This window comes from Rhea americana, unplaced genomic scaffold (genome assembly GCF_003343005.1).
Source record: "Rhea americana isolate MKP2758 unplaced genomic scaffold, rheAme1 scaffold_26, whole genome shotgun sequence".
NCBI classification, from domain to species: domain Eukaryota; kingdom Metazoa; phylum Chordata; class Aves; order Rheiformes; family Rheidae; genus Rhea; species Rhea americana.
The window spans coordinates 2,685,942-2,711,669 of NW_028186379.1; the positions used below are offsets into that span (position 1 = coordinate 2,685,942).

A 25,728-nucleotide genomic window follows, 5' to 3' on the forward strand; every position below is an offset into this window, starting at 1 on the left:
AGACCGGGCCGGGCCGGCGGCGGGGCCTGCCCGGCGGGGCCTGCCGGCTGCGCCCCGCTCCGCTCCTGGGAGGTGAAGCGGGGGGGAGGAGGAGGAGGAGGCAGGTTTGCCACTAGGTTTCTCCCGTGGATTTCCTTTTACTAAAAAAATATATATATTATCTCTTATTGTTGTCGATGATGATTCTGATGGCTGAAAAGAGAAGTTACGGTCTCCGTGATTTTTCTTCCAGGCCTTTTAGAAATAGTTTTTTAGAGGAAGCTGGGCTCCCCTCTGCTTTCCTGCCCCCAGAGCCCTCTTTCTTCTTGTTCCCACCTAYCTGGCTTCAGTTCATCCTGACTGTCCAGTACATTGCCTTGCCACAGTTTTAGGTGTTTGACTGTTACATTTCTCTTTCTTTCAGAGACAGTAGTTAAGGTGTTACAGATTTCAGAGCAGGGATTGCAGTTAGCACCCTTTAGCTGTTAGAGAGTTCTATACCCTTAATCGCTGTATCATACCCATCTGTAGTTCACTTCAGCTATGTATCCTGTGGCAGCATGCGTCCTGAAGGTTTTATGGTCTGATTCTAAGGAGAAGTTGTCCCACCATGYTGTCATAACTTCATGCTTTAGTAGTATATATGAATGTAAATACTTAACGGACAGCAATATTTGTTAATTTGTGAAAGAATCATCTTTCAAAATGTACTGGAATGGGAATCAGGAGACAAGAATACTTTCCTAGACACTCAGCTTTACAGCATCTATTCATCGCTTTGCTCTCAGTAATCCTGTTTSTCTTCCCTTAACCAAGTTTCAGAGTACTTTGTAAAAAGCACTACATGAGAAAAGTATTTCTTTTCAAACCAGTGAAACTTTAATAAAGTTACTTGTCACTTCTGTTACTTGCCACACACTAATTCAGTTATGTATGAGTAATACCTTTGTGAAAGGTAAATCTAAAATATATCCCAAATAAAGATGGGCTACATTTGCTGGTATTAAAAGTATTAGAAAAACGTTGAGAGTAATTAAAAAACAGTTAAATTGATCCTAGATTCCACATCACTTTGAATCATCATCCACTGTTACATTTGCAATTGGCAGATTGAAATACTGTAAGTACTAAAACTGGTAAATAGGAAAAGGGTATGATTTGTGGACGGTAATGACTTATTTTTCAAACCAGTCCTTCATAAATGTAGTAATTACTTGACTTAATGTCATGAATAACCAATTATCAAACTTCTTTTCACTGACCTATGTGTTACATGCATAATTTCTTCTGTTTGGCCTRAATGCTGTTACCCTAAAACAGAGTTCTAAACCATTATGTCAAATATATAGGCAATGGTGGTGATTACTGGACTTCCTACCATTAAGACCATTTTTTAATGCATTCAGAGTATTAGATAAAGGTAGTTGCACATGGCCCCAAATCTATTGCCTCGTTTTAAACTATTTGTATACCTTCTTAAAATTGGTATCTCTCTTACTGAGCCAACAACAGTGACTTACCCTTGTGTGATTTGTGAACCTACATCATGAGCTTAAGTTTACAGCAAAGTATGAGAGCATGAGCAATTATCATTGTTACATATAACTGTATAGTGTGAAATGTGGGGTTTTTTTATAGATTCTATGATGGCTTCATAATTTGATGAAATTATAAATATGGTCAACTGCTATGAAAACCAAACCTTTCAAAAGGTACTAATGACATCATTTTGTTAAGGATGAGGAGAAGAAAATCTGTTCTCCAGCTATGTGATAGGAAGTGCACCTAAATAAGACTYATACTGTTAGCTTTCTCAGCTATTAATTAAACTGATGAAATTCTTCTATGTTTCACTTCATTTCACATTCCTACAAATCTAAGGAAAGCCACACACTAGATTCTTACAAATAGTTCTATTTCTACAGCAGTATTAGCAAAGCTCCCTTGTCACACAGAAAGGGTTGATAGCTTTTCTTAAGCACGCTGGCACTTGCAAGAATGGCACTCAACTTTTAGAAATGTAAGTGAAAACACTCCTCCTCATTTACATTTTTCTTTCTTTGCRTTATAGTGTTGGTTTATTCAAACTTTTTTTTTTCCCATTTGAATAGCACTTACTTCTTTTGGACTTCAGTATCTTGTACGAACGTGCAAGAAAAATATGATTTGGTGGAAATGTGTTATACGTACTCTGCCTGCATATAATTTACACTAATTTAGAGGTCATCTTTGCTGTCTCCAGGTTATTGCTGCCATTATAGTTTCACTTTTCAATGGGGAAGGACTGTGCAAAGAGTTATTTCATACCTGGCCGCAAAAGGAATTCTGTTGCTGACGTCTTTTTAGAGATTTTGCTCTGTGCTTCATCCTTAGGAGTTTTATCTTAAACTGCTAGGTATGCTGTTGTAATTGACAACAGCTGTTGTGGAGGATAGACATTTGGAAGGTAATCAGTTCCTAGTCCATTTGAGGCTTTGTTGATTAGCAAGTTAAAGAGAATTTTGGATCAGGAACCTGTGATGACTGCAGAGTGCAAATGTGATATAATTTATAAACTATTTGACTTAGACTTTACCCTGCTCTGTAGTAAGCAAGCTATAGATTTTGTGCATTTTTTCTCTTCTAGCCCAGTAGAGTGCCCAAAGTAATTAAATATGCCGTGCATAAAAGTATGTATCTGTAGCTGAGTTTTACTCTAAGAGGAAGAGGATTCTTAGGGGGGAAGGTGTTGCTTGCCTGTGTTTGGTTGCTGTGTTAGTGAGGCTTTTGACCTCTCTTTTGACCACAAAAAAAATTGGGCATAGCTATTGCCATTTCCATTTTTTAGAAAGATTGCTAGTATTTTCTGTGCTTTATTTGAGAATGTTTTTGTTACCCAGATGTCATTTTTTTCCCCCAATATCTGAGATCATAGTACTTTCAGTAAAGAATAAGAAGGTGATGCAGAGTTTGAAGTTCTGATCATGCTGGATTACATTATAATCTAATAATTCGTATTCTTTTCGTTGATGTTGAATAGAAAAAAGAATGATTAGTTTAAATCTTGTGGGTATCTGTGTGTGATAATCTTTGAGAAGAAATAATTGACCATATTTATACTCTTGACAGTTGGAATAAGAAGCAGAGTCAAGCTGGAACAGTTCCTCGAACTGTATCCAGGTCATGGAGATGGACGTTAGATGTTTTGCAATTTGTGATGACAAAGGCTGATGAATAATCAAGCGTAGTAGTAATAGATATTGCCTCTGTTAATGGCTAGATTTGGATTTTCCGATAGCACTGGAGCACATAACCTCAAATATAGCTGGAAGAGATTTGAAAGTAATAGGAAGGATCCTATGTCATTGGTGATGAACTTGCAGTAGAAAGGAGACAGTATCACAATATCCTTTGCAGTATTTAAAAATGCATTTTACTTCTGTTTAAGTGGAGGAGATTTCTGTTTATTAATAGATTGGCGAATCGTTATTTTAGATTTACTGAAGAGCTTTATTACCATACTACTAGTTAATCTATCTCTGTGTGTGTGAAAAGTTCATGTATTTGCTTGCTAAGCTTCTGTTTAGTGCTGTATTGTTTAATGCTGCATTAGAGTTGTGATAAAGTCTATCTTAATATGCCAGAATTTCACCTCAAGTGTGTTACAACATCAGTTTTTGTCTGCATGGGTTTTTTGGCTTAACTTATAGTTGGCTAAGCTGTTTTTAAAAGTGTATCAAGATACTGAGAATCTACCATTTACTTCTGGATGATTTGTTTCAGTGATTCATCTTTTTCACTATTTAAAAATAAGGCATGCAATTATTCTTTGAATATATTTRAATGCATCTGTTTTCAGTTTCTAGTCACTGGTTCTTGTTATCTTGTCTGAATTCTCTATCATATTAGATTGCCTTAAAACTTGATCTTTTTCCTTTKACACAGTGCTTTCACTCTTCTGTATTGTGGCAGTCCATAGCATTTCAAGACAGAGGTTAAAAATACATTTTTAAAAGAGCCTGAACAGATCATAGATTTGCTGGGCTAGCTCCTCTAGGACTCTTAGATAAAGTTGAACAAGTATGCTGATTTATAACGTTTGTGTCTCAATGTTTAACATCTGATCTGGAATATCTGTTTAACAAATGAGTTGGAAAGAATGTCAATATAGTATGAGCCAATTATACCGTTTTTGAATCTTTCCAACTATAGAATGAAAATATTTATTGAAAGTTTTTGATCTTTCTGTATACTTTTTAATACTTCTGCCACYTCTGTATAGTCACAACCCTATGCTATGGTTGAAGTGATTTTTCTTACTAATATTTGTAAAAGCATTCAGTGTTGGCTGTGTCACAAATGGATGTTTTATGTCTCTCACCAGTTTTTACACTAACTTATATAGATGGTGATCTAGGCCCCCCTCTTCCACGTATGTTTCTCCTGCTTTTGTATTTTGTATACTTGCTTTTGTTTTCAAATAATCTAGGTTGGATTGTAGCTTAAATTGTCATGTTTGTTAGCTGTAGAGCTGTGACTGATCATAGGTAAAATCATCTTAAAGAACTTTTGATTTTCATAGTTTTCTGTCTAAGATTTTTCCTCTTAATCAATTTTGTTCATAGTTTTCTTCAGCTTCAGAAAATTTGAAACCTTAGGAATATGAACATGTATGTGTATGGTATGTATACATAGGCACCTGTGATCTCTGTCTATGTAATCAGATCATGATCAGTGGTTCTTAAGWCTACCGCCAGTTTCTAGTCCCATGACTTATACATTTTAGTCATTGTAATGAGATACCTGATAATTTCTCTATGTTGGATATGGTGGGTGGTATTAGAAAACTATTGCTAATATTTTTTTTTAAAAAAACTAATACTTTTACTGTTGGCTGCTTAAGACTGTGGCATATTTAGTTTCATTATTAAAGACTTCAGTTTGACATTTTTTTTCAGCATGCTACAAATATGTGCTCATGAAGAAAATCCTCCTGTTCTCTAGTTTGATCTGAAGAACAGACTTCTACTTGTATCTACTCCTGAGCTGTCTTTTTTAACCCAAATAGGCAAATAATCAGTGTCCTTTGGTTCTGAGTTAACAGATAATGAATGTCTGAAATACGTTTCTTGAAAGCTGGATTGTTAATGTTTGATAATAAGTAATATTTTTATTTAATCTCTAGCTTTACAAAAATATACTTTTGACCTTTTCTTTTTACAGTTGGGAAGAATTATAACCATCTCATGCATATTTTGAATAGATGTGAATTTCAAAAAGATTTGGGACTACTTAAAAGACTTAAAGAATCTTTCTAGAATTATACGATTATATTTTTGGTGTTTAGAGTTGCACCTTGGGTTGGATGAATTGTCATCTAGGCCACTATTTTGTCACTTAGAGTGGCCAACAACGGAGGCTGTTAAGGAAAGTACAGAAAACTTCAAATTGTGGAATAGTCTCTATTCTCCAAATAGAAGGAGCAATTCTCCAAATTCCTGTCAGATTTAATGGTATAGCTTGCTGAGCATGAATTTGCTTCCCCATAAAATTTTTCTAGTTGGTGCATAATTTTAGATAAGTGAATGTTTTTCACTATACATGAAGATACAAAATCCTTTTATAATTTTTGCAAAGTTGTTATATTTGTAATCTAGCTGCCTAAAGTCTTGCTCAGAACTCTTTTCTGAATTGTTACAGTAACTTAAAGCTCAATAGTATATACAAGCAGTGTGCACGATTATTTCTGATCCATTGTGCTTTAGATATATCAACAAAAAGTTGTTATAAATCTGAATAAGAAGATGTAAGGTCTAGATGGTGCTTTTGATTTCTTGTATCTTTTTGACTGAATTCTGTCTAGATTATTCATGATTAACACTTCCTAGTTTTGTAGAGCCTTACATCTGTAAATGAAAGTGGCATTAATCATTTTCAGTGTGAGGAAAGCAACTTATTCAAGGCCAAAGAGCAACTCAGTGGGAAGGCTCCAGTTAGAACCTAGATTGTATAATACCTTACTTATCTCAGTTAACTCAGGAGCACATTGTAAAATATTTAATAAATCATACAAGTTTATTAAATCATGGAAATGAAAAGACAATTTAACAATTTAAATAGTAACCTATATAAAAGACATTTGAAAAGTACAGAGAAAGAGTGGATATAAGGAGAATACTACTAATAGCTGTAGGAAGAATACAACCAAATATTTAGGATTATATTTCTTTTAATGTAAAGATTTTCTTTAAAGCTGCAAACGCTTTTTGATAATTGTGCAGCAGGAATAATTTGGTTCTTAATTTCTGCAGTGAGAAGACTGGGTCTATAGGGGTACTGATGCCTATTTGCCTGCCCCACTTTCTAGAAAGCTTTCATGCATTTTTAGAATGGTGACTTGGAAACATGCAGTAAGTACAGCCTGTTATTTCATTTGGAACCACATACTTAAAAAAAAAAGAAAAAAAGAGGGAGCTTTGCTCGACTTTATTATTAATGAGTCAATAGCATAGTGTTTCCTCCTTTAAGCCTGACTCATTTTTAGTATACATCATTTGCACATATGCCTATGGTGCTAATAATATACATAATATACACAGTGTGGAGAGAAGTTAATACATTCAAGTACTATATCTAGGCCTTTTTTTTTTTTGAGTAGGCTGAAAAATATATCAGGTGCTGCTTGTGCTGATACCTCCTGAAGTGCATTGTACTCCTTAATCTTTATGCACAATGCATTAAAAAGTCTAGGCTAACAGGCCAAGGATTTGACCTGTTCACATTTATACATAAAACTTGTATGTGTTATGCCCTGTCAGTTTTGCTGCTTCATGAAAATGTATGTGCAAGATTCTTGGAGTATTTAGAAATCTGCACTTTCATAAATTTCRTTTTCCTAGCTGTATGAGGGCACAGTGGATGGGCACAGTAAAGGAAAATGCAACAAGCAGGAAGTTTGTGGCTTTCTGTACTCAGAAAAAACTGATGTCCAAATCAGTGAAAAGATTGCTTCTAAACAAATCAGTGGTGTATTTATTGTGCACAAAAAACATTCAGAGTTAAATCAAAAGTCAGTGTCTTGAAAACACAACAAAAAAAGAAAATAATAGAGAAAATTTTGTTAGTGAAGGTAAATTCCATATTTTTATTTTGAATTGACTTCACAGTTTTCCAGAAAAGTGCTTGTTGTCAGTGTGAAATGTCCTTCGGAATTTTATGTGGCTACTTGGTAAATTAAGTAAAATAAATTCATTTTGAGGTAATTAATTTTGTTTTGAACTTAAAAATTCATTTTCTATATAGGATTTTTGAAGATTCCAACAACCAAATTATTTTTTTTCCTCACTCTAGTTATATGATGAGTATGGATATTTTGCACTTGGAACTTGTATCCTTTTTCAGAAGATCCCCTTTTGAAGTCAGGGCATAGACCAGATTGAGTTCACTTAGTAGAAGGCTGCTTTGTTTTTTGAATTTGTGCAGTGCCCCCAAATCTTATTAATTATACTGCCCACAAGGCTTGATTGGAAGACTGTTTGCCTCAGGTGCAAGGTGACAGCTGAGGCTAGACTGTAAGTCAGGGAATTGGGCAGAGTTTAAAGGGATAGTCAGAATGAGTTATGTAAAAGGCAGGATGTACTTTTCCCATTTGCAGCTGATTGCCCACTGTAAAAGTTTATTATTATTATTATTATTATAATTCTGCTTTTCCAGAACTGGATGTGGATCCAGCAGTTGACTGCTTTTGTATCTCTCCTTTGATCAATGACCAATTTGATTAGTTGTTGGTTTTACATATCTTAAAGATTTTTTTTTGTTTGAAGAAGTAGAAAAGCTGGTTCCTGCCTCGTACTGATTTTTGTCCCATCTTGAGCTTTAAGCACATTTTTAGGGTGCAGTGAGAGGAATTCTCTATCTGAGATTAAATGAAAACATATATTGACCAGATTATTTTATTATTAATCTTTAATAACCTTGTGTGATGGTGTCAAACATGTACCTTGTAGAGTTCTGCTTTTACCCACAGATGCAGAATCCATTTATCTGGTTGTACAATCCTTGTGAAACTGAGTGGGAAAAGCAAAGAACAGCCCCAGCTGTTATTACTGGACAAAGCTGCACTTTGACTTACGGACAGCTCAGATGGATTGAGGGACCCTTACAGAATGACCAAGTGGCGTTATCAGCTATTCCAGATCTGGCTGAGATGCTGTGTCACTTTAATAGCACTCCTGTTGGCTCTACAACCTCAGTCATGGGAGAAACCTACGATTTGTTTTTAACATTATACATATTTGTTACAATATTCCTAGGTTTTACACAAACAGTCAAAGTTCTTCTGTGTTAGAAGAAGAATATGTAGCTCTACTTATAAGTCAGTGTTGAAAACTGGTATAGGCCAGAAATGAGAGCATGCCTGATACTGTTTCTTAGCTTGGGTGAGACAAGTTTTTTTACATTAATTTACAGTAATAGTGTATGATCAGTCACAGTTATAATTTCCAGTGTGAATAATCTTATGGAGAAGAGGGCAAGTGTGRGCTAAATGAACATCATTTTACTCCTGGTAACAGTCTACCTGTATTGGGATAAAAGTATGTCAATAGACTCATGCTGTAATTTTCGTAAGTTGACTGCAGCACTTCAATTTCTAGAGCTGCTGTTGTTTATCATTTAGTTCATGAGCATGTGAGACATCTCCTAATGCAGATAGTCATAGTCCTTTGCCAGTGTTTGAAGGTAACTTCCAGGAAGATCCTGTGTAATCCTCTCCCATTTTTCATTATTCTCAGTAGCTTCAGACTTGCACCGTCCCCTTCTAGAAGTAATAGATCTAGCTCAAACCGCACCAAGCTTAGAAAAGAAGAATGGGAAGGGGAGAAGGGCTGACAAGGGCTTACAGCAGTGAATTTGTAAGCTCAGATGCTTACAATGTTACAGTGCTATTCAATGCCTATTAATTTGCCTTAAAAAAAAAAAAAAAAAAAAAAAAAAAACAAAAAAACACTAAACATTTGTTTCAGGTTCCTCTTACCTGTTTCTCTGTAGTCTGTCTGCCTTAATGCTCATAGCCTTTGACTTTCCTGAACCTTAAAGAACCTAGTGTACTTCCACCTTTGAAAAACTGGAATAAAACCAAACTGAGCAAAACAGAAACTTTCATAAATATTTAAGGACCATTATTCTTTTTTATTTTGTTTATTACATCGTATGTGTCTTAACCTTTTGCCTGATTTTTGTACATGACAAACTCATCTGCTCTGTTTGCAAGTTGCAAATATGTCTAGCTGCAACAGAAATAGTTGTAAGATAGAAAGGAAATGTGGGCAAGGAAGAAAAGAGTGCTTGCAGTAAAGATGCATTCTTTTTRTAAAAGATACCTAGTAAAACAGGAGTTAGTTTTAGGTATGTTGGCAGTTATATTGCCTAACTGCATTTGTAGAATAGAAAAAAGTAGACCTTTACAGGGTTTTAACTAAGCTCTTGTTGGAGTATTTTAAAATGATGCACAGTGATAAGAATTGGACAAAAAAAAAAAAAAAAAAAAAGGTGGTGTAAATTTGCTGAAGAAAGGATCACTAAAAACAGTGTACAGTTGGCAAAGATCTTGGCAACCAGTGTGATGAATATTTTAGAGGTGCACACTGCATGGATTGGTAGGGAGGCCATATGGATTACACTGATGAGAGCAAAAATAAGAATTTTAGCTGTGTAGACAGGTTGAATCTTACATATATGGGTCTTATAAAGAAAAAACCCAAGGTTTCAGCTATGGTCCAGTGTTTTGGAAGATGAAGAGGAGTAGAGGAAAATCATCTCATTTTGAATCTGAATGATGAAGATGGTGACAAAGATGTGTTTGATAGATGAAAAAAAGYGGCCAAGGATTTCTTTTCTCAAATATTCAGTYTTCTTTAAAAAGAAAAAAATATATGTAGTAGAATATTAAACTGACATTTCTGGTGTGCTGTGTACTATCCGCACTTTCCCCTCTATTAAAAAGGCTTAGGTTGCCAGYAATTCTCTAACTGATGGTATTATATTGTAACTAATGCTTCTCAAGTCACCCTGACCAGACTTTTTCTAAAATTAATAATCAGATTAACTTCAGAATAAATAAAAGATTGAGCATCAGTTTTGTTTTCTTCAACTGTGAGAGAATTTAAAGCCTTTATCTTTAAACTGAGCTGCAGTTTGCAATGATTTCATCATTCAGAAGTATCAGGAACTGACAACAATAAATTAATTGACATTTGACTTGAAACTAATTTCAATATACAGTTAAGAATTTTGCTTGGTGAAAGGTTATGGTCATGGTAATTTTACTGTTGTTCATTTTGCATAGTTTTAAAGGAACCAAAATGTGTCAACTCCAGAATTCTATTGTAGCAGCTAGTAATGTATTTCTAATGGTTAATTGCTAGATCTGTTTATAGCATCCGCTGAATGTTGTGCTTTTCTGTCTAGTCCCTTCTGATATGCTGACCTCCTTCCTGTAACTATTGAGATACATTTTGCAATTTCCTTATTTGGACAGGTTGTTTCAAAATACTTYTCCTTCCATGTGAATTTTTGCCTCTTCTGAGGCTGAGGGTAGGCTTCACTGTGGTTCCTCTTGAAGTCTGTGCCACCATTATAATATATTGGCTTGAAGATCCAGGTGAARGATGGCAGACAGTGAAATGAAACCAAAATGCAGGTAGACTTTCTGATGACGTGTACATGTAAACAAAAGAAAAAGTGCAAATGATGTCTGTTATCTTTCATAGGTGAAAGATACAGGAAAGGGCTCTCCATTCTTCTCTGCTTCTATCAGAGCACAAGGTCTGTCATCCTGCCTCTTCCTGTTTCTGTAGTGTCCTGTCTAACAGACTGGCCTCAAAGTTCAGCGTTTTAAAATCTGTCATCTCTAACACTAAATTTGCTGTGGTTCTGATTGTACTGGATCCAAGGGCATGTATAAGTTACAGTAGTCCTGTAGTCCTGAAAGGACTGATCATGTTATTAATACTGGGATGAAAGAAAAAAAAAATAAAATAAATGACCTCCCTCTAGGCTCAGCCAAGCTGAGACTATTCTCCAAGGTCTCTGGGAGAATTTCTCTGTGACCTCACTAATGCAGGAGATCTGACATCGCCGGCTGGAACAGCTGCCCTTGGCTGGTGACACAGGTGGACACTGGTGATGAAATGGCAGGGATTCATCTGCGCCAGGTCTAGAGGGGAATGACTGTGGTGAGGTGAGATTCAAGCTATACTTCTGTTTCCCTCTGCCCAGTGAAACCTTCATTTGAAATGCCCTTCCCCAGGAGCAGGGTGGGGGAGTAGTTGGTGATGCACTAGAGGTTGCTCGTTCTCTGCCTGCTTGTACACCTTGTCAAATCCTACACCTGAAAACACCACTGACGTTTGGCAGAGAATGTAAAAGAAATGCATATAACAAAAAATAAATACAAAACCAACAACTGTACTGAATTTGAATGGCTACATCTGAATTTAGTCTGTTTAATGGGTACAGTGAAAGCCTGAGATAATGACCTCTACATTTCTTAGAATAATCACTTTTATTTTGTTTTGCTGACTGATTACTGATTGTGTTCTGCCAAAGTTGAGTTCTCTGTTTGCCCTGAGTTTTTTCTTTACGCATCTGATATTTCTACTTTTTGATATTTTATAAGGCTTGTACAAGGACAACTGATTATGACTTAAGAAAGGCTGTTCTCGTTCTTTAATTGAAATATTCATGAACAATTAATATCACACACATTTGACCATTCTGCTATGTTGGACCTTCACATATATGCTTGTGTCATTAACAGTATCTGAGTTATGACAGTCCATGAAATCAGGTCTCCAAGTACCACCTGTTCTCTTAATTTTTGAATAARTATGAAAAATGAATTAGGTTGGGTTTTGTTTTCATTTTTATTTACCTCTCTTTCATAAATCAGTAATAGATACTGGTAGCTTTTCGATACCTGACCAATACAAAAGATGTTGTGAATACATATAAGCATTTTAGAATTCTAAATTGGATATACAAAACTAATAGATACACATATTAGCTCAAATTATTTCTGAAATTTAAATACTTTCAGTAAATCATGGTCCTAAAAAGCTATCTGGAGCATTCTGGCTAGGAAACAGCTGTCACTCCTAGAACAGTGTTAGTATGTGTGTACAAGGAAAAATAACTATTCTGTGATTCCTCACTATTTAGGTATTTTTCTCGCACACTGTTAGTGCTGCCTTAGTCCACCAGAGTTCTCCTATAAGGGCAGATTATATTTACTAAACTTTATAAACTGTATAGACACCTTGTTGAACAGTTAAGGCRTTACTACCCTCAACGACTGATTTGTGCGTAGTGTGGATAAAGACCACATTATGCAGATGGTCTTTTATTAGACCAGGTGAAATGGTTCATTGTTAGACTCACACCATAGGAGCATAATGAAGTTACTAAATATGGAGGAATAAAAGTAAATTTGATTTGATTTTATTAAGAACTTTTACTCTTTTAGTTGTGGTTCTTAAGTTTACACACTTTTCGTGTTTTACAGTCAGTGAATCGAAAATTTTTATTTTAAGGGTCTGTGGTTCAGCATGTGGAATAAAGGAGGGCAAATCACTAACCAGGGTTATAGAATAGTGACCCAGACTAACAGTGTAACTATCTTAGGATACCTTGAAAGATGCAATCTTCATATTGTCTTGTCATGTGACTAGAAAACTGAGCTGGCCTGCAGCAAATTTCTGTTTACATTTAAGATCATGTGAAATTGGTATTCATAGTTTATGTCCTTTGATCCTGAAAGTGATCCCTCATAATCAAAAATGTTAAAGAACATTAAGATTACATTTTTCAAGTTGATGTATTTCTGTAAAACTACAGTAGATTGGGAAGTACAATGTATAAAACTTATATCGGCACTATTYGTGCTGTTCATGTCTGACTTTGCTTTGTGTTTAGATTTTGGGCTTTAACTGAATTTATTAGTCAAGGTATCTTTTGCTTTTTTAATAAGCATTACTTACATTATGTTTGGAAATTTAAGGTTAAAATGTAACAGAGAGCAAGCAAGCACTCTGGATAGGTAGCCTATAAATAATAAATAAAATAATGCCGTAACTTTCTGGCAAGCGTATGATTTCATGAAATTAGTTTACTGTAAAGTATTGCATGTGATACTGTACATGACTGAAAACAAAGCTTGAACAGTAGTCTGGAGAACTACTTCAGTGCAGGTTATTATTTAAGTATAGTTCATTTCCTCACAAGATATATTCTTTAGCTTTTTCTAGCATTTGAGAGGATATCTTTGCTTTCTTGATTTGCTGTTCTAAAGGCGTTTGTCTCTGTTAAGGAAATTAATTCATCTGACAAAGGTCAGACGAAATATCTGTTGGTTGCCCATGTGTTTTTGCAGCATGTCAAACAATACACTTGTTATCGTTATAKGTTCTTATGTAAAATGGATAATAAAGTGCTAGTATGGTTAAGTGAAATAATGCATTACCTTCTGGATTCCTGCAGAGTAAGCACTTAGTTCATGAAGTCAAGTGTTGAAATCCTAGGCTTCAGGCTGCCCACAGTTTTTTCCAGGAAAGGAAAATTGGACTATACTCAAAGTCATGAATGACTATGACTTGACTACTGACTTTAGTGATGGAAAGATCTACAACTAACCAAACTTGAAATGACTAATATAATAATAATCAAGATAAATTTACTGGAGCTAAGAAGTGGAAAGCAAAGATTGTGTACCAGTCAGCTAAGTTAAACTATTTTCTGTCCATTGTTTCTACTTTGGTTTCTATTCATTAATTGTTTATTTCTGCTATTATTATTCTATAATGGTTATGATGCAACTAATGTTGACATTAGTTTACTTGATGTGAGTTAAAATTTTATTTCAGATAATGTTATATCTAAAATTTAAAAGTAAATGTTGCTAGATCTGATTTTTAATGAGTAACAGCAGAAATCTTATAAATAAAACAAACTAAAAGGGATTTAGTGAATGTAGGCTTTTTTTAATTAAAGTTGTTTGTGAAGTAAGGATGGACAGAATTATGTAGGCAACAGAGGTAATGCCGAGAATCAGGAGTTCAGGAAGGATGACTAAGKATAACTTCTAAACAGAAAATATGGGTATTTTTAATTATTTGAATAAGAACATGAAATATTGTATCTTAAGGCTATTACTTTTTTAACAGAATGAATTTTAGATTCTGATCTGTGTCAGTGAAGTGTTTTATCTTGAAATCTTGTGGGTGGAAATCAAATTTCCATGTGAGAAATAAAATATGGATAACATGGAATTTAGTGAGCGAATCTGAACAGTTGTTCAGATTTAGATAGTAGAGGAAAAATATTCTATAACTGGTATAGTTTAAAGCTTTAAAATASCTATTAATAGTAAAGATTAGTACTGGCTTTTAGGTGACAGTAGGAAAAGTAAGATTAAGCAGTCCTATAGTTCTTTATGGGCCTTGGTCAGTACCTTTGTCTTGTTAATGCCATTTTACTGTGATTAAGAATATCCAAACTTAATGGCATTAAACAAAATTACTATGGAATAAAGCTAAAGTTTTTTTATTGTTGGCTGTGGTTTTATGTTTGGTTTTGAAGGGATTTGTTTTGACCGATTTGTTTTATAGTTTCAGTCAAAGATCAGCACAGTCATTTGAGCCTTGACTTTTTCTTGCACGTGTGTGACAGTGCTGGCGGCATTTTCGTCTGTCAGGCTTTTGTTGTTTAAGATCAACTGTTTGACTCACTGACACTGTAATGAGGAGTAAACAAGCCTTATTTCTTTGAGACGATTTGTAGTATGTTTCTAATGGATTCCGAATTTGATAATATTGGTTTAATAGTTGTAAAATCTCATAGCTGTAGTAAACTCCATAACTGTATACTTCACTGGGAATGATTGTGTCGGGGAGATGAGTCTCACTGCCCCATATGGAAGGGTGTGTTTTCAGTTGTGATGGTATCAGCTTCTGCCCTCTGCAGCTACCTGTCTGCCTGCTTCTGCCTGCTCTTGAATGCCATCTCCTCTGTCTTGTTTCCAGTCCTCCACATTCAGCCAGTGCTTTGTAGTCACTGTTTTAGGAACTTCCTGCCTGGCTTTTTTCACACTCACAAATGTGTTAGGTAGTTGCAAATCCATGTGTATTTCCGGTCAACAACATAAAGAATAGGTTAGTAGATTTCTTACTCCTTGTACATCTCTTTTCTACTCTACCTTGTTGTCTTTCCTTTCCCCTTCCAAAAAATATATATATATATATATATACACATATATATACATATATATATATATATTTACTTTTGCTTTTAGTGTACCAGTTTTCTAATGTCTCCCGTCCACTCTCATGTGTTACCACACTCCCATACCCAGGCTTATGTTCTAATATATAGGGCTTAAAAATATGTGCCCGCCGATGAATAGGTACTTGATAGAGCGTAGAGCATAGTATGTTGTTGAGAAGCCAAGCTTTAACTTCCATGTTATTTCTAGAATTAGGAAACATAACAATGGTGATYCTTAAAACCGCCACGTTAGTCAATATTTGGAGATAATGATCCTATCTAGCCTTCTGCCCCTTTGATGTTAAAAAGAAGATAGGACATTCTGTTTTGCTTGTCAGCATCTTTAATGACAGTGACTTAAAAAAAAATCAGTGATAAAAATAAAATGGTTGATTCAAGATTCCATTGGTTTCTAATCAAACAAGCTTTATCTTCGTCTGCTTCTTGGTAGATAACTTCTAGTCACTGTGTAATTTATTGTTCGTTGGTGGCATAATTTGAGGAAATTTGCCAGATTTGTATTCTAGATTCAGTATAGGGTAAGTTAAAGCAATATTTCCATGAGTTTTCAGTGGTTTCACATATTCATTAATTAATGTTGAAATCTGTCATTAACAGGTGAAATGATATGTTTCGCTTAGAGAATAGGTTACTTGCTTCTTTGTCTCATAAATCATGAATATTGGATAATTTTAGATACCCTTCAGTTGAGTATTGGTTTTAAGTTAAAAAAAAAAAAAAAAAAAAAGTCTTAAGATGAGGAAAAGATAAACCTTCCTGGCATCCCAAGATTAACATACTGGAGTACAATACATTAAAAAAAATTGTTACTAAGGTAAATCAGTAGGGACTGTTCCTTGACTGAAGTTCTAGAAAYCGTTCCATATGTAACTTTTCTACTCAGCAGTCAAAAGAAGAGGAAAGAAATAAATCCCACATATTTGGAAACTAAATTGGTGAAACTTGCAGGAGGACATAGTGGTGTCCTGGCACTGCTTTTTTTGTTTGGTATATTGCTTCAGTTGCTAGAGCATTCATGTGGGTCATGGGAGAYCAGATTCAATAATGTCGTTCCTGTACTAGAGATAATTTTAGCTTGTAATTTTATCTTGTAATAGCTGGAAGTTTTGGGTATGACATACCTACTGTCTTCTGTCTAATACAGCTTCCTGTCGTATAAATTAGAAATTCACTGAGGCTATAAATGGACTTCAGGGAACCTACCTGCAAGGTGAATACCTTAATCATAAGGAAAAAGAATAAATCTCACTCTGTTTCACTGACAATGCACATTTTGTACGAAGTGGAGCAGAGACGAGAGTGAGAGTAAATAGCTGCTCTCAAGCACAGGACGGATTTGTTCCTCCACTTTTCTGTGAATACTCTAACTGCAGATACCTGAATGCAAGGGAACACCACCTATTTTTAGTCATGTAATGACAAAGGTTTTTTTTGATTGTAAGCTCCCCTTATAAACTGAGTAACAGGTATCATGATCATTGTCAAAAACTGATGAAACTGGAGGCTAACAAAAGTGGCAACTCACGTATCGGTCATTTCATTTTTGTATCCCACTGGTAATTTTAACTATAGGCGAATGTCATACACAGTCCACCAAACTGTTTCATTAATAATTCTAAAGATAATGAAATATAAGAAAAATGCGCTTGTGTATATATGTGTTTAGTTGAATTAGCTTTAAAAAGTATGTTTTCTTAATCATCAGTTTTGTTAAACACCACTCAAATAGCAGTGGTCCTACATAGGAAGTAGAGTTTTTAGGGAAATGAGCAGTAGTCTTTATTTATCGTTAGCACAATGAAAAAAAGCACTTTTATTTAGTTGGAAAAATTTTCAACTCCATTATTGGAGTCCAAAATACCTAATCTATAATGCTACTAAAAGAAAAAATAACAGCTAATTCTTCCCTTTTTAGAAATTAGATATACACTTCCTAATATGAAGCATTTACTCTATTTAAATCTAGCATGTGGAATCTTCTCTCATTATAATAACTTAAAATTCTTCAGTATCTGATCTAATGAGTTACTAGACCTGGCTCAAACTTCTTCATATAATAGTTAGAAAGAGGCTAGTGGAATAGCAGTATTTTGTGTAAAATGTTCCTTTAGTATAATGAAAGTTTTCCTTTTATTTACAGGAACGTAAACAGTGAATGTGTACAAACCATATCAACAGAGTTGTTGCCTAGAATAACAAAAAGTGAATTTTTAAATATTCGAACTTACGTAAAACATGTAATTTAATGTGGACATTATACACTTTTAAAAAACTGATCAGTTAATGTTCTCATAATAACATTAATTCTGTCTTCCCCCAAACATTTTATTTGTTATACGTATGCGTGTATGTATGCTGTTATATAATACACAACTGATGAGGATGCCCATTAACGATCACAATTTTGAAAATCTTCTGAAATCTTCAAAATCCTCTTTTCCAATGTTCTTTATGTTTAGGTCATCTTAATAAAAAATAAAAAAAGTTAATTGGCAAAGTACTACTTTTTTGCTGCTTTCCCAAGACAAGTTTAGGTAACTTGTCTTCTGAGAACATGAGAAACTTTTTGAGGTACAATGCTGCCATGTTAGTTGAATCTTTTCTTCCTTTTCTACTATTTTGTAGTACACTGGCAAAAGTATGACTTTATATTATTAATTTATGTTTTTATGGAAGACTTGCATTATCAGCCTTCTAATTCGCTTGAGTAGCTTATAGGGCATAACAGTTTCTACTACGTAGTTTTGTTTTTTGCTGACCATGTGTATGTATATCCTTTTATATTTGAAGGTGAAGTACTAATTTATTCTTCACTAATAACATATTGTACTATAAATCTGATCTGTTTTAGGGTTTAAGGTATTCAAAAAAAGGTACCACTTTCAGTCTAGCGGATATACCGACCCTTTTTCTGTACACTGCTTGCTAGCAGAGGTGGTTATTTTATTGATGAATATGGAAAAAGTGTATAGTCCAGTGCTTTGTTCCGTTCCTCTAATTTATGACACCAGTAATAATGGATGATGAATGAGATATCCAAAACATTAATAAATTATCTTAAGAGGTGTACTAAATCAAAGAGGAAGAGACTAAGAAATAATCTTATATAGTGCCTCTAAGAAAAGTAAGCTAATTCCGGTGTTATTTGTTCAGCAGTATGCAAAAACCCAGAGAAATTTGTTGAAATTGAACTACTATAGTTAGTATGATGTTAATATAACTCAATATTCTTTACACTTGGATCTCCAGCTTCAGGTACCAAGGGATGTAAAGTGTATGAAATAAAATCATTCTTAAGTATTTAAGTTGAAATGTTGAGTTTAAGTGTATTTAAAATAAAATGCAGCAATTCTGTTCTTCACTGATGATGCTTACATCCTCTTCATCTGTCTACTAACAAGGTTGAAAATTTGCAGCAGTTTTCTGCTGCAGTTTGTATTCACTAACTTGATGATACTGTGTGAAATGTTCACTTGTTCTAAGAGAAACTACATACCCTTTTCTTTTTTTTAGCGTCTGAGATTTCTGTATTTTGCCCATTTGCGTGCTACCAGCAGTAATTCCCCCAATGACATTGACATTAGCTATCTCAGCAGGAGTCTTCACATATGGGAAGAGGCATTTAAGAGAGAGAGCAATTATGTGCCCTACCATAGATGAGGAACATCAAAGTAGTGGGTCAGTTTTGTACACAACTGTTGCTGCTGTTAATAATCTATTTCTCAGATTAAATAATAAATGAAGTGAAAATTAGCCACCATTATAGAGTGCAGTGAGATCTAGGGGATGCAAAAAATAGCTGGTGTTGGAAGAAGTAAAACATCCTGTAAGTTGTCTATATTTTGTAAGGATTTCCATTTCACAAACTGCCTATGAATGTGGTTTTGTAAATGGTTGAGGGTGGCCTTTGTGTAGACTTGTCATCATCTTGTCGTCAAAAGGAGTGATGCTTCTTTCCTTCTTCCTCTGTGCTCCTTTTGGGCATTTTCTTCCTGTGCCTTGCACCATCAGTGGATTTGTACAGCTGTACGGAACTGGTCCAGTTGCTAGATAACACATTTTTTTTCTTTCTTGATGTTATGCAGTGAGTTATGAAATCATTAAATGTTACGGTATTTGGTAAATACTGTTAACGCAGTATTTTCTACATCAATGACAATAGAAACTCCTTATCCTCAATGTTTTTTAATCATATAGGAGCACCTTAGGATAGAGACATATAATGCCTAGGAAAGGTGGCAGTCAAGCTTAGGGGGACTCAGTATAGTCTGGTGTCAGCTTAGTGAGTTTCTGGCATGGCTGCAAGACTAACATTCAGATGAGGTTTCTTCTGCTTTCAGACAGTATCTTAATATACAACCACAAAGTAGGCTCTACCTGATTGAGCTCATGTTGATCCAGTTTTCAGCTTTTTCACTCTCCTTCATTTTTGAGAGCCTTGAGATTTTGTTCAAATTCTGTCATTTGTAGTTCAGTTCCTTTAAATGTCATTATATTTTCCTCTAAATGGTAGTGTCTGATAAATGCTTTCCTCTTTTAAGAACTGATACCTTAAATAATATCAGTAACAAAATGTGATCAACCAGTATACTGACTGCCAGCCTCAGCTTCTTTCAGTTCCTTCTGAGGAGAGAGGAAAATGAAAACTGATTGAAAACCCAAGTTTCAAAGGAGATCATATCCCTTCTGTAATACGTAATGCTTTTAACATTTATTAAAGTAATATTTTTGTAGTTGCACTGAAGGAGTTACAGCAAGGAGTAGTGCCTTTTGTGTTAAATTTCTTATCCATTTCCATATGGAAAATATTCATTTTCCACCTTAAAAATAGTGCGAAAGAACATCTAACTGTGCAACAGGGCCAGTATAGTGAACACTGTGTTCTGTATGTTGTTGATCTCAGTTCCGTTGTTGTGACAAAGATTAAACTGTTGGATACTGAGGCACTGAGGTATAGAGCTTCTTGACTTTTTTTCTCAGTTCTCCCTCTCATGATCCCCTTATTTCAGTGATCTAAACAGTCCATAGCGATCTGCATGCTAGCATCCATCACTGAACTCCTCAGAATGACTCCTGTTTGTCTTATATTTGAACTTGTGTTATAGTCTCATGATTTTTTTCCAGTTACATTATTTTCTCATTTCCCAGAATGCATTTAATTGATATTCTTTCTACTGGAAAGAATACCAGCCTTAATTTAAGCTTTAACTGTATCTGGAATTTATTGTAATCTTAGTTCTCCACATAAAAGTCATCATTAGAAGATGTCACCAGTTTGCTTTCTATTTTTGTCTCCTCTTGTTTTTTAGTAAGTACAGTGAATATTAGTAGTCATATACGACTTCTAATCACTGAGCTTCTTAATGATGAATGGTATATTAACATACTACTTTAAAATTGTGAGTTGTAAACAATAGTATTTTGTTTTCTTAATTTGTTTTTCCTTAATCTAGGTTCAGACATCTTGGCCAAATGTTGGTATCAGTTGTAACACAAATGGAGATGCTGTACCTGTGAGTCAGGTGAACCCTCCTTTGGCTTAGTCAGCTCGTGCTTTGCAGTTTTTAAATTTTACTTTTCTCCATAGCTGAAGTGACCAGGTCTGTAATTTCTAATACTGTAAAGTCAGAAGAGAAGTGATAAACATCAAGCATTTTTAGTAACTATGATATATAGCTAAGTTTATTAGATCATTACACAACTAGTATATACATCATACATAGGGCTGCATCTCGGTGTATTTGTCTTACATTTTATTTCCTGCTATTTTGCTATTGGAGTTTTGCATGTAACTTTAAAATCTTAACTTCAACCTTGCATTTTTCTTGGGCTGACAACCAACAACACTATAGTCATTCTCCAAGGTGGAGGTTATTTTGTAGCACTGCACTGTAATGAGCCAGAGGCTTTTTTGCTTTGATACGTATGGAGTTAGAACTGAGAGATTCAGGTGAGATGGGTTCTGCCAGCTCCCAAATTTTCTCATTAGGTTCAGCGTGAAATCAAGATCTTTTGAGTACTAAGAGTTCAGTAAGGGAACAATTGAATTTATTTGCATTATCAGCAGTTGCCTGACCTTAGATTAAGGAAAAACAATTAAGTAACAGAATGCTGTCATACATTTAATACCTTTCTCATAATGTTCAATGTGAAATCAAGATCTTTTGAAAAACCAGAAAGGTCAGTTAAACCCGAGAGTAATAACCCTGCTCAAGATCACAGTAACACAACTTTAAAGTTCCTTCTGTCTGTGATACATGACAGGAACGTGAATCAGCATTCTGTATCTGAGGTGAGCGCTGCTTTTCTGGAGTATGTATCTCAAAATCTCATAATGGATCCATTTTGCTTGAAATTAATTGGAGTAGACAGCCAAAAAGAGATTAGTAGCAGAGTTTGGAGTTTATGGTGCTCACCTGGATAAAAGATAAATAGGCCTAATTAATTATTTAATTATTCATTTAATTATTTAACTAATAATTTAATTATTTATATAAAATAGAAAAAATGTGTTCTGCAGAAATTAAAATACCATACTGGTATTAAAATATACTGATAAAGGAGTGAGGCTACTGATGTTTTACAAAAATTTTACAAAAATTGAAGCATAAACCTTTAGTCCAGTGACAATGAAGGCCTAAACTGGGAGAGTGCTTATTTGTCGAATAAGACCTGATTTGATGTTTTTAAGAGCAAGTTGTGATAGTCACTCTATTTTATATGACTATCCTGAAAGATCAGCCCAGCGTTAATTATGTAAGACTGTGATTTCAGACTCTGTGAACTTACAAAGTATTTCTTTGTGTGCAGATTTGTGCAATTCATAATTTGGAATTTGATGCTTCAATAATTAGGGTGTGTGAAATAAACATGTAATTGGAAAGAATCATTTTTTAGCCATGTAAAGAAATAAGACTGATTCCTCTGTTGCCATCACAAAAAGTATTACTGAATGCTTCGGCCTTAAAACCTTCTTTACTGCAGAAAGCGTATTACTTGAGAAATAAGGCTCTTAACTTTAGGGCTGTACTCTATTGTGTATATGACATTTGAGAGCTTATTAAGAATCAAGAGGTACGATATTAAGGTTCTTCGAAAAAGGAGAAGGAACCTTAAATAGCCGAATGTACATATGAAGTAATTACAAATTAATTCTTTGCTTAGTCCATTTACTTAAGCAGTGTTAATGTTTCATCATTTCTATTGAATAGAAAATGCAGTGTTTAAATAATACAATAATTGTATTTTAAACACAAAAGAAGTATCTTTAATTGGAAAATCAGTTTTTGCTACCAAAATAAAGATCTCATAGTTGGGAATAGTTCCAGATTCCATATTATGGAGAAGTCTATGGTGAATACTGCATATCAATCTGACAAAGGGTTAATGGTGAAAAAGTTTTATCTTTTTATAAATCAAGGGGTTAGCAAAAATGTGGGCTTACTGTTGATCATTAGAATACAAAACTATCTGTTGAAATCAATTAACATGCATATCTGATGACTGATTATATAAATATGAAAGTCAAATAATTGTAATCGTTAACCATGGCTTCAGGTCATATGGGTTGTCAGCTCAAAAAAACTAGAGGAGAAGGAGGTTGATTTGCATATATTTAATGTGGCATTCTGTACATGTGGGAATTTTAGATAAACCGTTGCTAGTAATCTGCTTGTTTTTATCTAAAAATCGACTAGAAAATGTGGATCATAACAGCCAAGAGTGCTGTGTGTTGTATTGATAGCAGTTGATTCAGTACTTTGGAATTTGACATTTTACTATATGTTTTAATTGTTATTTTACTAAGAGACAGTTGGAAGAAGCTGGTTAAAGAATTTATTCAAGAAATATTCAGAGTTCTTGCCAAAAGCATATTCAAAACTATACTGTAACTGTTCATAAAACTGGATTGCTTTTAAAGTTTTTAATTAGACTTATGCAGCATGTATCAGAAACACTTTTATTCCTTTTTATAATAAAAGAAAAATCAGTAAGACAGGTAATAGAAATACAACAAAAATTCTAAAGAAATAGTGGCCTAAGTCACAAAAGTGTCTTTCTATATGAAGTGGACTAAATGGATAATTTTTAACTTAATTGATGAATTGTAATAGAGGGGAGGAAAGTGTGGCAAAGTGGAGTGAGGCTTCTGGCCTTGAAAAGATTTGCATACTATTTAAGTTCCTGAATACAATAAATGACTGCAGTCAAAAATTTTTTTTCATGTGTAATGCAAAAATATGCCATGTAACTCGTAACAGTTCGTAGAATCCTTGGAATCTGAGGCACAGTCAGGAATTGGAACCTTACATTACCTGTATTACTATTAAGTACATGTCGGTCTGGTATCTCTGTCCCCATTTTTCTGCTTCTGAACATTTAAAAACTTTTTTTTTCCTGTCTTAAATTTTTTAAATTTTGAAATAGTTATCTCTTTCTACAATTTCCTTTGGTTACTATGTATTTCATGAGTTTTCAAGTGGAAGAAGCAACAGTGTACCTCCTTTGATCTAATTAGTACCTGCAGAAAGAAATTTGCTATTACCCAAATTAATCTGAGTACCAGCAGCAACACAACTGCCTTTTTGCAGCAGTCTACTTTTCAGCCGGGGTACATACCGCACTCACACAACTGCTCTATTTCTGGTGTCCTTGGTCTGTAAAATACACTGGAATGGCACTGTGTTTTGCTTTAGCCTTCCATTGACCAGTGTTTCCTATGCTTTGTTGAGTAAAGGCATAACACTATATTATGATTATTGATGTAGGGAGAAGCGAACCAGCTGGCAGAACTGAGGAAAGGACTCAAATTCAGTTTCTTTACTTACCTCCTGTCTAGGATGGAATTTGCGTATGATTGTGGAAGAGGCAAAAGTGTCTGTTTCTCAGGTCACTGGCTGTATTCTGAGGCATCCTTTCTTTAAGTAATATACATGTCTATTTAAGCAGAGAACGGTGGCCCTCTAATTGACAAAAAGGTATTACTGTGAGGAGGTCAGTTCTGGAATCATATACAAAAAGCCTTAAAAACCAAATAAGATTTTAAAAGGAAAAAAATACACATTTTTAAGACGTCCGCCACTATAATTACACTTTTAGGTCTACTATAACTCAGTAATGAGATAGCACCTTCCTGCCAGAGCCAGTCAAGCTGGAGATGAATGAAAATGATCTATGAGTTAGTGGTATTTTCTACAGAAAGTCTGATTCCATGATTCCAAAATCTCGGGATCATTCCTAGACATTGTATGTCCCAGTAATCCTTAAAATCTTTTAATGTATGAAGGTATATAGTGCATTTTCAATGATCCATTACTTTAAAAAAGGGATATTTGTGATTTGTGTTTGGGGATATGCAGGTGGGAATGAAGTGTCATTCTCAGATCTCAGAAGTGAAAGAGAACACCATGGCAARAAATGTGGTCTCATTTGTCATACTTCACAAAAATAGCTTCTGAGAAAGAGGTGTCTCAGATTCCTTAAAATATTATGTAAGTTTTTCATACTGTTTAGTTTTGGGGCTTGCAATATTATTAGCTCAAAAGGGAGATGYGTTTTTTCATGATGACTATATTTAGCCAGGAGGAATAGTCCTTTTTAAAGCAAATTGAAATGAGTGTATGAGAGCGTGAAATTATCAGCAGCACTGGTGCACATTTACATTATTTTTACATACTCTTTTGAATGACCACACAACAGAACAAGTACTTCATTTCCACTGTGTTGATTTTTCTTGACAAAACATGGCAGTCTATCCAAAGGAGGGTATTTAGCCAAGGTAAATATAAAATTTATGATTAAGCAAAGTGTTTCCGTATTAAAATCCCTAAAGAGAATTTGAGACTTGTTAAATAAAATGTGCCAAGGTAGTTTTAAGAGTAAATTGTCCTTTATACTTTTAAATGCTGAAATGCAATAAAACCATTCCCATTTCAGATCTTATCAGCCCTGACAACACTGCTTACTGACTTCCTTTGAACCAAATGGCAAAAAACCCCCATATAATTGTAAAGTAACTTCAGGTGTGGTGCATTCATTCTGTATTATATGCCATTGCATATAATTCATGTTTTGTCAAGAAAAATCAACACAGTGGAAATGAAGTACTTGTTCTGTTGTGTGGTCATTCAAAAGAGTATGTAAAAATAATGTAAATGTGCACCAGTGCTGCTGATAATTTCACGCTCTCATACAAGAGATCAAGAATCCATATCAGTGATGTGGCTTGTAAAACCACATCTCACTGTTTCCCATAATGTATGTTATGGAAGGAAGCAAAGAAACCTCCTTTTAGACAGTACAGATAAAAATTGATAATGTGATTACATTTCTGGCACATTTCTTTAAACGCTATATTTACAGAATATTGCTTTGAAGAAAACTGTGGTGACTGTCAATGTTATTCATTAAAATAAATAGAGAGTGTAAACT

The 25,728-nt window shown here is 34.5% G+C and overlaps 1 protein-coding gene across 4 annotated transcripts in view; it reads left to right on the plus strand.

The window, feature by feature from the left end:
* Positions 1 to 6,291: 6,291 nt before the first annotated feature.
* The window catches only part of TBC1D5 (TBC1 domain family member 5), a 315,508-nt gene continuing 296,071 nt past the window's right edge, over positions 6,292 to 25,728 (plus strand). The window contains exon 1 of one of the 4 annotated variants that reach the window (XM_085307503.1): positions 6,292 to 6,368. In XM_085307503.1, coding sequence (XP_085163629.1) covers positions 6,364 to 6,368 — 5 coding nt within the window. In that variant the 5' untranslated portion in view covers positions 6,292 to 6,363. Of the gene's footprint in view, positions 6,369 to 10,348; positions 11,198 to 20,799; positions 20,820 to 25,728 lie in introns of those variants that run through there. The other 3 variants (XM_085307502.1, XM_085307504.1, XM_085307505.1) reach the window with 3 other exon arrangements.